The sequence below is a fragment of the Convolutriloba macropyga genome, chromosome 15, assembly GCF_964194025.1.
Source record: "Convolutriloba macropyga chromosome 15, txConMacr16.3, whole genome shotgun sequence".
In the NCBI taxonomy this organism is placed as follows: domain Eukaryota; kingdom Metazoa; phylum Xenacoelomorpha; order Acoela; family Convolutidae; genus Convolutriloba; species Convolutriloba macropyga.
The window spans coordinates 31615865-31631684 of NC_134482.1; the positions used below are offsets into that span (position 1 = coordinate 31615865).

Consider the following 15820-nt stretch of genomic DNA (forward strand, 5'->3'; position numbering starts at 1 on the left):
ATTCTCCTGTACGCGTCAAATGTATGGTTCTCGAATTGGCCAAATTGCAGAAAACTCGAAAAGATGCAAAGACGAGCGCTCAAGTGGGCTTTGAATAAGAAATTTTTTTACAGATAGTGACTACAATCAGAGCCTCATTTACAACAATTTGTTGCCGATCAGTTTTCTTTTGGTTCGAAATGATCTTCTTATGCTGAACAAAATTTACAACTGTGATACTGCCCTTAAGTTTGATGATTATTGGAAAGTTTTCAAGGGACCACGCAGTAACCGTTCTGCAGCAAAACAATTTTTGAAGACCAATTTTAATTGGACGAAATCAGTCAAATTCGAAGAGTATTTTGTCTTGAGAGTTGTGAAATATGCAAATGTTCTCTCTCAGCGAAATGACATCTCAACTTTTGACTGGACATGTCCAACAGTGTTATTTCGGAAACAGCTGAACTCGCTGTTGAAATTAAAGGCTTTGAACTTTAAATACTATCAGTATCCTGTTAATTGGTCCTGTTTCTAATTAGTTAACAAAGTGATTCCCGCATCGCGGGTACCAAGTCAATTTAATAATAATAATAATAATAATAATTGCCCGAGATTTCTTGGCTTATACCGTTTCTATTAACTTTTCCTTTTTACCTTAAACGTATTCAGGTATATTTGCTGAACCAATTCAAAATTCCATTCAGTTGAAACAGCGAGAGAGACCGGTCAGAAATCAAACGTGAAAGTTGTAACTCATGTAAAACCAAAAACGATATCGAGAAGACGAATTAGAAACATAACCGCCAAGCGTGGGAATTGCTCTAATTAAGCCACATGTGGGAGCTCTAATTAATTGCAACCTGCTACAGTCGGAGGCAGGGGGTGTGTAGCCTACATTAGACGATAAAATTCATTGGGGGCTTCAAATAACCTCAATAGAGGGAATATATACCACTATTAAGATTTTAAGTGAAAAATTGACGCCAATTTCAGCGCACTTATCATTTGACTTTCATTATTAAATTGCCGCCAATTGAGTTTAGCTGCTTCAAACGGCGATTGAAAGAATTCCAAATCACGTAAAAAGTCAAGGGCGTGTATAAGTCACTCGAAAAGTAAAAAAAAACGTCAAAATTTTGCATAAAAGACACGTTTACAATAATTGCTTCTCTTCGAGAGCAATTAAACATAGAACAAAACCTGAATAAAAATCAAAAAATAAAAAAGGTGGAACTAAGTATCAGCCTCATTAGTAAAACAGACTCCGAAAATCAACAGAGCATACACCAGATAAAACCACTAAAAAGAACAGCCCACTAAACCAAACAGGAATGAAAAATATAGCTGGTAGATTGCCAGAAAAAAGCCACAATAGCTTTATAGATATGAAGTCTCAAATAAATGTAAAACATACCCGGCAGAATGCCGGAAAAAAGCCGCCGTTGATTCCCGTAACCACCATTAGGATTGAAAGAGAAAAAATTGAAAAATTAAAGTGCCAACCGTAGTTGAACATAATCCTGTTTCAAAGTGAGACGATGCAGGAGCTAGTATCAATACCAATAAGCATTAGAGATGGTAACTAAGACTTATGAGAACCTATTTCGAGAAACGGGCATCTAAAACTGGGCTTTATGGGTTTATCCCGTTTCTATTTCTGATTTCTTTTTTTGATACTGACCCTGTTCATTTTGAATTGCTTTGATGCGCAACTGCTGTCTAAAAGCACTTTGAGCAGAATGAGAGAAGGGTGCAGCTAGCCTTGAGAAGTCAAAAAGATTTCACGCAAATATTGAACAAGCTGTGAACTGAGGTAAAGCAAAAAATTTTTCGACGAATATAAAAATAGGAGCGCTATAATATCCGGCTGAGAAATTGAGGCGGCCATTAAGAAGACAGACCAAAAAATTATTTTTATTAAGAGCTGAGATGTTGAATTGTGATTAAGAATCTGTAAAACTTATTGCTGTTTCTATTAGTTGCTCTTAAATAACCTTCAATGAGAGCAACAAGCACTCATTTGACTTTATCTCTTTGAATTAAAGCATAGAAAAGTCAATTTCAGAGTGAAGAAGTCAATTTCGAGAGTGAAGTAAGTCACGTGTGACCAACAAATTAATCCCGCAAATGAACAAAAAACTCGTTCCCTTGGAATGAAAAATGACGTCACACAATTCTGCTGGAACTGCATGAACGGATGAACAAAAGAAGATTTGACGTGATTGTGACGTCAACTGGTCGTAACAAAATTCTTGACAACAAAATTCAAAAACATAGGACAAGTCCTGAAATGCAGTCCAAAGAATGGAATGAAGACCTTAGAAGTACTCGATCTGACCAGCAGATCAATTGAACAATGCCAGACAAGATAATCAAAATTATCTCAAAAAATTGAGCACCGAAAACAATCAAACAAACTTAAATACTCATTGCTAAAACTCTTTTCCCTCATTGCTAAAACTAATTGCTAAAAATCTTTTACCCGAAGGCAAAATTTGATCCCTTTAAATATATCTACTTCAAAATGTTGAAAACCATTCCATTGCCCACTAGCAACTATGTAATAACATACTATCAAACACTGGAGGAGGTTACCTAGTTCCTGAGGCAAGAAAAACAATAAAAAACATCTTCTCAAAAAACTTGCCAAAAATTGCAAACTTTATCAAAAAATTTCAAATATTCGAAATGTTAAATTGTTGAAAACAATTCCATTGACTCTAACAACCATGCAGTAACTTTTTTATCAGACCGTGGAATAGGGTTTCTGGCACTTGAGAAAAGAGAAATATCAGAAAATGACAAAAACTTAAGGAAAAAAATTGCAGATTTTATCCAAAAAAGGTAACATTCCAGACATTAAAATGTTGAAAACCTTTCCATTATTACAAGAAACTATGCGGTCCACTATTATAAAACCTTAAAGGAGATTCCCTGGTCCCTGAGGTTGAAAAGCTAGAAAAAAAACTTAAATCTTCAAAAAAAAACTTTCAAAAATTTAAAAAACAAGTACCATTTTTCGTGTTTGTGTTTGTAGTAACAAAAACTATAGCTCATGAAGTGCTCATTTGAAGTAATTTTGTCTCGCAAAAAAACCTTCATCAATTTTTAAACTTCAACCTAAGACTAATCAAACAAAAAACTCAAAGAATCACAAAAACATGAAAAATTGCCCCATCTTGAGCCCCAAAACTAAAAATGACCTTTTAACATTAAATTAAGGACATTCCAACAGCTGCACCACTCTAAGCACTTGAAGGACTACTAAAGTCCACTTTGGGCCTCTAATGAAACTTTATTCTCAATGGGCTTTACCTGTTTATCCCGTTTTCAGAGATAAAGTCATTGAAAAATGTGTGAAAACATCTTAAAATAACACACCACCCCAATACCAGTCAAATTCTTTGAATTTCAAAAAACCAAGAGAAGACCAATAATAGCCTCAGCTATCTCTTCGCGGCTACTAAACAAAAATCCAAATTACCTTTTTCTGGTGTTATTGAAGTAATTAAAACCCTTTACAATATGTTAAGTAAATGTTTACACTGTGGCGCCACTAGTGAACACCACCTCTGCAGAAAAGAAATTGGAAATAAAATGAAACGGACACCAAGTAAGGAATTTGGCGAAGAGCAATTTTCCTAAAGGTTTCAAAAAGTACCTTTTTATTCAAAACATACCCGGCAGATTGCCGGAAAATAGATTCCCATAACTCTATTGGGATTGAAAGAAAAGAAAATATCAACAAAAACTGATTTCTAGAAAACCATTTAGAAAAAAATCCAATCCAAAAAATCGAAAAAAAACAGTAAAAATCCAGTGAAATTGCCGCATGTGAACAAAAAACCACTAGCGAGAAAGCGAATTTTTGTTCCAGCACCGTTTTCTCACTCTACTTTAAATTTAGAGCGAAAAAAATTCACGCCGCAAAACCACTCGCTTTTTCGCTCCACTTCCTGTTTCGGCGTGACCAAAATCACTACTCCAATTTGACTTCAAAAATCATGAAAATGTGTGAACAGATCTTTAAAAAAAACATAGCCGGAAAAATTCCGCAAACGACGAAGGAGAAAACTGCCTATACTTATGACTAAAAAAACTAGAACAACTATTGTGAACCCTAAACCTCTACAAATGCCATAAAAAATTTCAGGAAGAACAGAAACGGCATTCAAAAACCAAAAGCTAATTGAACAAAAATACAAAAACTTAATGACTTAATTTTGTACAAGGAAACATAAAGCCGACTAAAGTTCCTTTGCATTTAGAGCATTGAAAAGCTCGTAAAACAATTGGAAAGTCATAATAGGCTAAGAAACTTGTCTAAGATAAAAAAAGAAAAACTGCAAAAAAAAAAATAAAAATGGTTTAAATTTTCTCAATTTTTCTGTCAATTTTCACAAGAAAAAAAATAATTTATACCAAGAAAACTTCAACTAATTGGTATCTGAATATTCCCTCAGTAACAAGCTTCTATTCAAATCCCACTTAAAGCATTAAAACAAAAAAACAGGCAAAAAATTAAATTTCGTCTAAAAATCAGCAAAACTGATCAAAAACCTCCAAATTAGCATTTAACCCAAATTAACTACTTCAAACCTTCAATTCCTATCAAAACAAGCCTAAAAATAATACAATAACAAAACCAAACCTCACAGCCATCAGAAGTTGCAAAAAACTGCGTTTAAAAGCCGCACGTGAACTAAAAAATTTCGCTCGCTTAGAGAAAATTTTTTCACTCATAAAATTCTCGCTCTCTCAAAAACAGCGGTATGAACAAAAAACCACTCTTTTCGCTCCGCTCTTCACTTTTGTTCAGCACCAAAATCACTCCAAATTTTTCACGCGTTTCATTTCCCGCTTCAAAAATCACTCCAATAAAATTGATTTAAAAAAAGGACTTCTCCAATAATCCTCTTCGAGTCATAAAAAGACAGCGCCCCAATACAATTCAAATTCTTTGAAGTGTAAAAAATAGGAGCACTATAATAGCCGGCTGAGAAGATGAGGGCAGCTATTAATAAGCAATTATAATTTACAACAAAACTTTAAAGATATTCGCATCAAGTTGAAACCATTAGGTAGAGAAAACTAGTCTCAGTAGAAAGCCAACGAGACCTGTCAAGGGAGTCTCTGCAAGCTGCCATTAATGAAACTAGATAACAAGACAAACCAGCCCAACAAGACAAAACTTAAAAAAACTCGATATTTCTGAAATCATATCGAAGTAGTAAAACCCCTTATGCCCGAATGCTAAATGAATCCCGTTGAGAGGCTGCGGCGGCTATTAACAAGCACAACTAACAACAGTAATTTTTTTAATGCAATTGACACGACCAAACCGCTCAGACAGCAAAAGGCAAGCCATATCAGGCTCACAAACGTTTCTATTTTCAAAGAAAATTTTCGAGAAATTTTTTTAATTTAAAAATTAAAAAAAAATCCGTCATTTTTCTCAACGGTTCTATACCATCATAACTGTAATCTTTTAGAGAGTAAAAATCGCTTTCAGAAATAGGTATTGTTTAACATTACAATGTATCGTGCGTGCCGTATAATAGAAATAGAAACAGATTCAGATCTAAATTGAAAAAAAAACGACGCCGCTCAAAAAACTAGGTTAAAAACATTATTCAGCGATAAATTAATAAAGCTTGTTAAAATTCAATCCGCAGAAGCCTCTTCTTAGGGACCTTTACTGCACAAATGAGTTCCTTTGACCTTAAACAAATTCAAATTAAACTTAAGTTTTAAAGTGCAAAAGTCATTTTATTGAGTGAGGTAAGTCACGTATGATCAAAATTTAATCATGCAACCTAAAAACATTTGCTAAAGCGAGTGAGAAATGACGTCACGCGCGCAAATGCCGTTAGTGAGAGGAAGAAGTCATTCAGAAAAATTGACTTTTTCAGCTTTGCTGTGTGAACAAATGCAAATCGAAAAAAAGGCGTCAGAAGACAAAACAAAAAAACATAGCAGGACAAGTCCTGACGTACAATTCAAAGAATTTTCATTGACTAAACAGAAAACTAGACCAAGAACGGACTATGAATGGATTGGGAACACCATTTAGAGAAAACTCCGATCCAAAAAATCGAAAAAAACTGTAAAAATCAAAGTGAAATTGCCGCATGTAAACAAAAAACCACTACCGATAAAGCGAATTTTTGTTCGAACACCGTTTTCTCACTCTACTTTAAAATTAGAGCGAAAAAGATTCACGCCGCAAAACCACTCGCTTTTCACTCCATTTCTTGTTTCGGCGTGACCAAAATCACTACTCCAATTTGACATCAAAAATCATGAAAATGTGTGAACAGGTCTTAAAAAAAGACAGCGCCCCAATACAATTCAAATTCTTTGAATTGTAAAAAACCAGGAGCACCGCAATATAGCTTCGCTCAGCTTACAGCTTCGCAGCTATAAACAGAATGGAACACATGGAATTGAATACGGAAATCTTCACAAAAACATCATGCAAAGCTTGATCTGGACATAAACAGGAAATGGATTGAACGGATCAGCAGTGACTTACAATGCGATCATTTTCTTCCTTCTTTTTCCTTTCCTCCTCGATTTTGGCCAATTCCTCTGCCTCCTTGTGAGCCCTCTCTGCATCCTCTACCTGTTTGGGTTTAGTCCAAGTTGTCTGCATAGTCCGCACGTTGTACCAATACACCTAAAAAGCACAAAACGTTATTACCGCAATACTTCTTGTCATTGCATTAGAGTACATTGCAAAATATATGATAGGCAAACGGTGGCGATGTGGTTAAACAGCGTTACACCTCATCACCAATTTAATTTAAATTTCCGATAAAAAATCCTTTAAAAAGGCTTACATTTTTGGTAGCACACAATAATATTACATACAAAACATTCGATACTTAATCATTTTTATGGAACTGATTACAGTTAATTTTCGTATTAGAAAATTTAGTAGGATCCAGTTTGAAAGGGTGATTTTGAATAAAATGTCAACCTTTCCATCGGGTGTCGAGTTCTCCGCCCATTCCGTGCCAGCTAGAGGGGGTTTTGGTGCTGCAACAGTTGGCGCAGCCTGGCCGGGTGGAAACCCACCAGGTGGAGGTGCTCCACTTTGAGCCGGTGGTTGCAAACTGGGAACAGCTGGTGGAGTCATTGCTGGATTGGGTGTAGGGACTGTACCAGGTGGTGGTGGATGATTATTTGGTGGTGGTATTCTAGGTCCTGGAGGTGGAAGATGATGAGGCGGAGGGTGGAAGGTACTAGGTGGAGGAGGTCCACCAGGGATATTCTGATGAGGCGGCGGCAATCCACCAGGAGGAAACATTGCGCCAGCGAAATTGGGTGGAGGCATTGCTGGTCTACACAAACAACCAATGACAAGACTTCAAACAAATAGTTAAAACATAAACCGACTAATGTCGGAAGAATTGCTCTCGAACGACAGGCGAGGCGATTTAATTCAGGGGCTGTAGCCTAGATAAATTTTTCTTTATGGGTGCAAAAATAGTTGCCCACGATGGGATTCGAACCACGGCCTTCCCGCTCCCTCACCCAACGCACGGACCACTAGACTATCAGACCCTTCTATTTGCTATGCTGAAACCAATTTTATTTTAACAACAAGGTTTACTTCGGAGTGAGAGCAATAGAGATCACTCTAAAATGAAGAACGAAAGCGTGAAAAAGCCACTTGAGAAGTCAAAGAATCTTCTAGAAAAAAGCAAAAAAAAACAGGCAATTGAAAGATTTGCATAAAAAAGACCACGTTTACAATAATTGCTACGAACTTCGTTCGAGAGCAATTAAAAAAACACGAGCGCTTGAAAAATTTCATTTAAAGATACACTTGATTAGCTTGGATCCTGATACAACGGCGAGCAAAAAATACCTTTGAATGCTGTAATTACAAAAAATTTTACAAAAAAACATAGCCGGCAAATTGCCGGAAAATAGCCGCGATAGACGCTTGTGGCGAATTGAAACAAGTAAAGAAACAAGATAGGCAAATTGACCGAAAGTCCTTTAGTAGACCACTAGATATTTTGGGTTAGATACGTACTGTCAATTTTATGACACATACGGTCTATAAGGAAAAAGCCCTAAAAGAGCTTTCTCAAAATTGATATTCGAAATCCAAAACTCAAGACTAATACTCAGGAATTAGGGCAGAAAAGTTTGGCACCACTTAGATGCACACTATTGATCTCTAACTAGAAAATGTTCACAAAAAATTAAAGTTCTATAAGTGAGTTCAGAAATCATTTTTTTGAGTGAGGTAAGTCACGCAATTGACCTAAAAGCAGAAATGACGTCACAGTAAGACGACACAAAAATCTCTCAGACGAAGTAAAAAAACATAGCAGGACCAGTCCTGACTAAAATTCAAAGAACTTTCATTGACCAAACAAAAAACTAGACCTTGAATCAGAAACTATGAATCGATTGGGAAAAGCATTTAGAAAAAAACTGATCGAAAAAATTGGAAAAAAACATAGCTGACAGATTGCCAGGAAATAGCCGCAATAGCTTTGTAGATCTGCAGTATCAAAAAAACAGTAAAAGACAGACCAAAAAATTCGTCTTTTCATTGAAGGCTGATATGTTATATTCTGATTAAAAACTGTATAATTTTTTGCTGCCTCTATTAGCTGCTCTCAAATAACCCTCATTTAGAGTGACACACACCCATTTGACCTTATCTCTTTGAATTAAAGTAAATAAAAGTCAATTTCAAAGTGAGGAAGTCAATTTTGAGAGTGAGGTAAGTCAAGTGTGACCAAAAAATTAATCACGCGAATGAAAAAAATTCCCTTCACTAAGAGCGAAAAATGACGTCACACATGCACTTCAGTTGAAATTGCATGAACGAATGAACAAAAAGCAGATTTAAGTGGTTGAGACGTCATATGGTCGTAACAAAAATCGCGACGACCAAATAAAAAAAACATAGCCGGAAGAATTCCGGAAGCGACTCGAAGCGTCAAAACTTCACCAAAAACCAAAACTGCAGCTGAAGCCGTTAACTTTTGTATTAAACCATAAACTCATTACCTCTACAGGTCTGATCTAAAAATTGGTGAAATTTAAACCACCGTCACCAAGAGAAGGAAATTGCAGGAAAATTTTATACTATTGAAAACGTTTGGTAACGTTAGAAAGTCTGAAATAATTAGGATGGTCAAAATAATGATAGGCTGAAAAAATTGACATGGATTTCAATTGTCCTAAAATAATTCATGATTCTAATCTCAAAAGGATCCCGAAACCAAACGGCAGATAATAATCTTAGAAACTAAGTTGAATGTTTCAAAAAACAATGCTCAAATTTAAGAATCAGAAAGCCATTAAAATTAAATTTCGAATCGCTGCAATTCAGGCAACAACAACACATACTTCTTCCTTGTTGTATATAATCTAGAGATGATTTCATACTAATTCAAAAATTAATATAATCATAGAAAAGACATAAGCAAAAGAATGAAATTCAAAGGCAAAAAATCGTTTTAAAACAATACCAAGGCAGAAAAATTTCAATAAAAAGTAATAAGTAAAAATTATGGAAACGGCTTTCTAGCAAACTCTCAGTAATAGTCTTATGGTGAATGAAATCAATTGCAAACCAAAGAAATGACGAAAATCTAAGAAAAAGCTGAAATAATTCAATTTTTAACAACAGAAAAAATCAATATAACGAAAAAAATGGAGGTGCCAGGACAAAGCTAGAATGATACAAACTAGAAAGTGAAGAATATGAACACAATGTAAGTAACAACGTACCAAAAAGACCAATTCTCGATATTTGAAAGTTAAAAATCCAATTAAAAAAATCAAGGAAGATAAACCGATTAATGTCGGAAGAATTGCACTCGAACGAGAGGTGGGTGGAAAAACATTTCACCTCACTGGGATTTGCACTACTGACCTCCCTCTTCATTACCATAAACACTGCTGACTGTGCTATTTGGCCCTTATTTTTGCTATGCTGCAACCGACTTTATACTAGCAACAAGTTTACTTCGGAGTGAGAGCAAAAGAGATCTTTCAAAAATGAAGAACGAAAGCGTGTAAAAGTCACTTGAGAAGTCAAAGAACGTTCTAGAAGAAAAGCGCAAAATGGTCAAGCGAAAGATTAGCATAAAAAAGACCAACACATTTACAAAAATTGCTATGAACTTCGTTCAAGAGCAATTAAAAACGAATAATTTCATTGTTCAGCATTCGAGGCATAGAAAAGATGACGAGTCATCCGAGACAAAGTTCCATCCTCCTGAACACAACAGAAAAAGAAATAGCAGCACTCTAACATACGAAACGTTGAAACATCTTGCAAAAAAATGGTCAAAAAATTTTTGAGACTGCATTTACGGAAAAAATTTTTAACTGTTTTTCATAAACTTAACGCCAAAAGTGTCTGATTTTTATGGAAACGAAATTAAAGTCCCTCATGTTAAACAAAAAGGCTACTTCTAGTAATTGAAATCAAAATTTGAACAAAAAACTGAGAAAATTTGGAAAAAACTTACCAAAATCGGATTAGCATATGTACAATTTTATAAAAATACATCTAGATAGAAAGAGGCGTTGAGTACATGAATTATCAAAGGGAAGATGCCATATTCACTTATTTTTGACAAAAAGATGGCTGAAATATTGAAAAATGAAGAAATTAATAGAAAAAAGCCAAAAATTAACTTAAAAATCAAGAAATATGTGACAATTTTGAACTTCAAACGCTTTTTTCAGGCTCCGCAAAGCACTGTGGTATCAATTTCCGAGGCTTACAATTCAATATAGCATTGAATAAAAATTATTCCTACAAAAACCAAATTACAAGCAAAAAAACTAGGCCACTTCGACGAAAAAACGGCTAAAAACGGTTATCTATATGTGCCATTCAGTCAAAACTACTTTTCGAAGTCAAAAAGTCATTCACTTAACGCAGCGCATGATCAAAATACTTCTCTCGCTCAGAACAAAATAGATCACACAGCAATTTTAATCGATTTCGCTTTTAGGTCACAACGTCGTCTGAATGAGTAGTACTTCCGGTAAAAAAAACCTTAAGAAAACCAATACTCCTCTTCGAGTCGTAAAAACCAAGATCAGGCCAATAATAGCCTCAGCTATTGCTTCGCGGCTATTAAACCGTAAAAACCAAAGTGAAATTGCCGCATATGAACAAAAAACCATTAGCGAGAAAGCGAAATTTCCTTCAAACACCGTTTTCTCACTCCACTTAAAAATTAGAGCGAAAAAATTTCACGCCGCAAGACCACTCGCTTTTTCGCTCCATTTCCTGTTTCGTCGTGACCAAAATCACTACTCCAAATTGACTTCAAAAATCATGAAAATGTGTGAACAGATATTTAAAAAAAGACAGCGCCCCAATACAATTCAAATTCTTTGAATTGTAAAAAACCAAGAGCACCGCAATATAGCTTATAAAAATTAGCTTGTAAAAATTAGGAGCGCAATAATAGCCGCCTGGAATTGCTGACGCAGCTATTAAAAACAACTATTGATAGGATTGTAATCCAGATGACTGAGCCACTGTGTTGGATTTCTAAGCTTCAAATGATGGAAGGTTGTGAAGCCAGCCCAGATTGCTTTGTTTATTTGTTCTGATATAATGCAACAAGGAACACAATTTGTAGACAAGTCGATATAGCTTAGCTTGAAAAGAAAAGCAAATCTCGGACCGAGTAAGAAATTTTTAGTTCGCAACCCTTTCGCAAATAAACAGATCCCTCTTTTTATCAAATGTCCTTTAAAATTAGTCCTTTTGAGCGTTGAGAGACCGGAAAATCACAGTGTTAGTTGATGCTATGTTTAAAGATTTTAATTTCTAAACCTGAAAACCTTTAACCTTGGAAAACAACTACATTAATTGTTACATTATAAATATGACTCTGGTGTCTTACCTAGGCACATTGGGCGGTGGCAAGTTCATCATCCCAGGTGGGGGACCATTAGGGGGTGGGTTGCCAAACGGATTGTGAGGAGGCGGCGGCAGCGGCCCTCCCTGTACTGCAGCTGGCGTGGGTGGTGGGAATCGGGGCAACATCGCAGGGTGATTGGGTGGTGGTCCACCAGGCGGTCCGTTGAAGTGTGGGGGAGGGAGTGCTGCACCTGGTGAAGGTCCACCTACAATTATTATAAAAATATTCAAAAATTGACCAACTATTTAAGTCAATTATTATACAGTTTTTCTTACCTCAGACAGACTATTAAATAAACAACAAATTGTAGTTTGAGGTAGTCATCATTTCAATTTTTGATAAATTGTTGTTACGTAAATTACTGAATTTTGGACTATTTTTGATGGCAAGGATACACATGAAGTAATAAGAGCTATCTAAGTCGGTCATTTTAGTTCATTTTTTTCACACCACAAGCAATAGAAGCATAAAAGTCACCCCCATTATAGCCTCTAGTAATTTTGTAAGGGTTACACGTAATTTCTAGTAATTTTGTAAGGGGTATAACCCAGCAAAGGGTGATAAGAAAGGGATGCTTTCCAGCAGATAAAGCAGGTTTGCGCCAGTGGTACAATTTGGTCGTAAAGGAGGAATCGAACCTACAATCAACAGATTATCAGTCTATGGCTTTACCAATTAAGCTATTCACGAAGTAACCACAAAGCTAAGCCTGCTCAACTCCATATCACTTTAAGCTCCATTTATTCTCTTCATTTGTCAAGCAAATGTTCGTAGAATGTCTTTGAGCGTGATACTGAACTATTGGAATCGCCAAAGATCAAACTCAACGGCGCAAAACAATGAACTTAAGAATAAACTAAACGTCAGCTCAACGCACTTACATTCCATTTAGCCGAATAATACCAGTTATAAGACAAAACGGCGGTATGTTAGGTTTTAAAATTAGTCAGAAGGGGTTTTAAAAGTGCAGAATTAACAGCAAAAGGGAAAAAATTAAACATACCCGGCAGATTGCCGGAAAATAGCCGCCGTTGATTCCAATAAGCATGATTGGGATTGAAATAACAGAAGATATTGAAAAAAAAAAGATTTTTGTGCAAAAACATCTTTTTAAGTCCGATTTATTTTGATGGCATTTCGTGGTTGAACATACTTCTGTTTTAGAGAGAGGCTACAGGGGCTACTATCAATACCAATAAGCATTAGAGATGGTAACTAAGACTTATAGGAACGACGTTCATTTAGCGGGCATCTAAAATTGGGCTTTATGGGTTTATCCCGTTTCTACTTCTGACTTCAATTTTTTATACTGACTCTGTTCATTTTGAATTGCTTTGCTGAGCAACTGATGTTCAAAATCACTTTTAGCAGAATGAGAGAAGAGAGAAACTAGCCTAGAGAAGTCCAAAAGATATCACGCAAAATGTTGAAAAGGCGGCAAAATGAGGTAAAGCGAAACATTTTTTTATTCGACGAAGTAAAAAAAATAGGAGCGCTATAATAGCCGGCTGAGAAGATGAGGGCGGCTATTAATCAAAGATAAGAGTCCACGAAAACAGGATGGGCTTCATAACTTGTAAATCAAAGATAGGGCCCTACATTTCATGTTAATTTGGATATAAGAATGACCAAAACTACAATTTTTTTCATATTACAAAGTTGTGAAATTATAAACAAAATTAAGAACAATGTTTCCAGGCAATAAAAAACACAGCTGACAAATTGACAGAAAATAGTCGCGATAGGCTTGTAGACTTGAGGTCTCAAAGAGAAAATGAAAACGAAGAAGGAAATAAAAAAAAAACAGTAAAAATCAGAGTGAAATTGCCGCATGTGAACAAAAAACCACTACAGAAAATCCGAATTTTTGTTCAAACACCGTTTTCTCACTCTACTTTAAAATTAGAGCGAAAAAAATTCACGCCGCAAAACCACTCGCTTTTTCGCTCCATTTCCTGTTTCGGCGTGACCAAAATCACCACTCCAATTTGACTTCAAAATCATGAAAATGTGTGAACAGATCTTAAAAAAAAAAAAACATAGCCGGAAGAATTCCGGAAACGACTCGAAGGAAAAAACGAACGCCCCTACCAAACATAAAACTTAGTCTACTGATTGACCACAATAACTAACATAATGCTTATCCTACTGAATAACACTTGTCACTTTAAAACAAAAAAAAAGAAAAAGAACAATGAAAAAATAACTGACCAGAAAAGACGATAAAGCACGTGATAAAAATTTTACATTGAGTTGCAAGTTTAAAAACAACTTTTGGCAAAAACCCGTGAAATTGGTTTAGTTTAATTTTGTTGAATCACTGCTATTTGAGACAAAAACCAAACACAAATTTCAAGTAGAATAAACGAAGGTAAAAGAAAGGAAATGAAAAAAAAAAACCAAAAATAATTTCTGTAAAGAAACAAAAAAATTGGCAAATTTATTTGAATCAAATACCATTATGCTGAAATCAAATCATTATTTCAAAAAACTTTTAATACTACGTCTTGTCAAGTGTCCACCAATCCAAATCATTGTTTATTTATATGAGTAAAAACGAAGAACGAAAAAAATAGAAAAAAAGTTAGTGTTTAAGAAAAGTTAGTGATATTTGTCATTGAAAAGTGCACTAAATATATTTCAACAAACCTCTAGTAAAGCTCCTATCAAAAGCTAGACCAATAAAAACTAGCAAAAAGCAGACAATCAGAAGAACTCAGCAAAAATTCCAAAAAAAACACGAAAATTTGCGGAACTCTTCATAAAAGTTACTCAATTATTTTTAACAAAATGATTCAAAACTGAAATCAAAATCATCAACACGCATCAAGGACAACTAATTTGGACTATAGGCATCCCCAAATGCTATAAAAAATTGAACACAAAGGGCATTTAAAAAAAATTGAAAAAAAAATCATAGAAAAAATTGAGCTTGTCTTTAAATTCACGGGAGCACATAGACCCAAAAAACGTTAATTGGAGCGAATTAGTACTGGAAGACTTCGAAAACAATAGGAATGTCGAATAGGCTGAAAAATTTTTCTAAGTTTAGAAAAAAAACGAAAAACAGCAAAAAATTAAGAAAAATAATTCAAAATTTTTCAGTTTATTGTCATTTTTCTAAACAAAAAAATCGTTTCCAACCTAAGAGAATGTAATCACTTGGTATCTAAAAATTCAGTTACTAACATGCGTCTATTCAAAGCCATTACAAAGCATTATAACAAAACAAAACACAAAAAATTGCTAAAATTCGCCTAAAATTCAGCAAAATAGCTGAAAAACCAGCAAAATGGTATAAAAAACTTATTAATGACCAAAAACCTGCGAACCACTATTAAACCAACCCTAAACATCACACAATATCATAATCAGACCTCTAAACCAAAAAAATAACAAAAAAGCGGTTTTAAAAAGCCGCATGTGAAAAAAATTTCGCTCGCTTAGAGAAAATTTTTTCACACATCAATTTATCGCTCTCTCAAAAACAGCGGTATGAACAAAAACCACTCTCTTTTCGCTCCACTCTTCAATTTTGTTCAGCACAAAAACCACTCCAAATTTTTTCACGCGTTTCATTTCCCGCTTTAAAAATCACTCCAATAAAATTGATTAAAAAAAAAAAGGACTTCTCCAATACTCCTCTTCGAGTCGTAAAAAAGACAGCGCCCCAATACAATTCAAATTCTTTGAATTGTAAAAAAAATAGGAGCGCTATAATAGCCGGCTGAGAAGATGAGGGCGGCTATTAAAAAGAACTTGAAATTCACTTCTTGTGATTTTACTAAGCTATATTTGCTTATAAAAAGGCTGATCTATGTACGCACTGTATTATATAAGCAGATTAATTGAAAAATAGGCAAAATAATTAATCACAAGGCTAATGCTTCAAATATTAACCAACTAACGTCGGA

General features: G+C 35.0%; 1 protein-coding gene across 1 annotated transcript in view; it reads right to left on the reverse strand.

Annotated features, from left to right (window-relative positions):
* Nucleotides 1-15820, reverse strand: part of LOC142354391 (transcription elongation regulator 1-like) — a 63076-nt gene that overhangs the window by 33793 nt on the left and 13463 nt on the right. Inside the window, exons 4-6 of the mRNA XM_075406670.1 lie at nucleotides 11889-12111; nucleotides 6962-7325; nucleotides 6515-6658 (exon numbers count right to left, since the gene is read on the reverse strand). Coding sequence (XP_075262785.1) covers nucleotides 6515-6658; nucleotides 6962-7325; nucleotides 11889-12111 — 731 coding nt within the window. The remainder of the gene's footprint in view (nucleotides 1-6514; nucleotides 6659-6961; nucleotides 7326-11888; nucleotides 12112-15820) is intronic.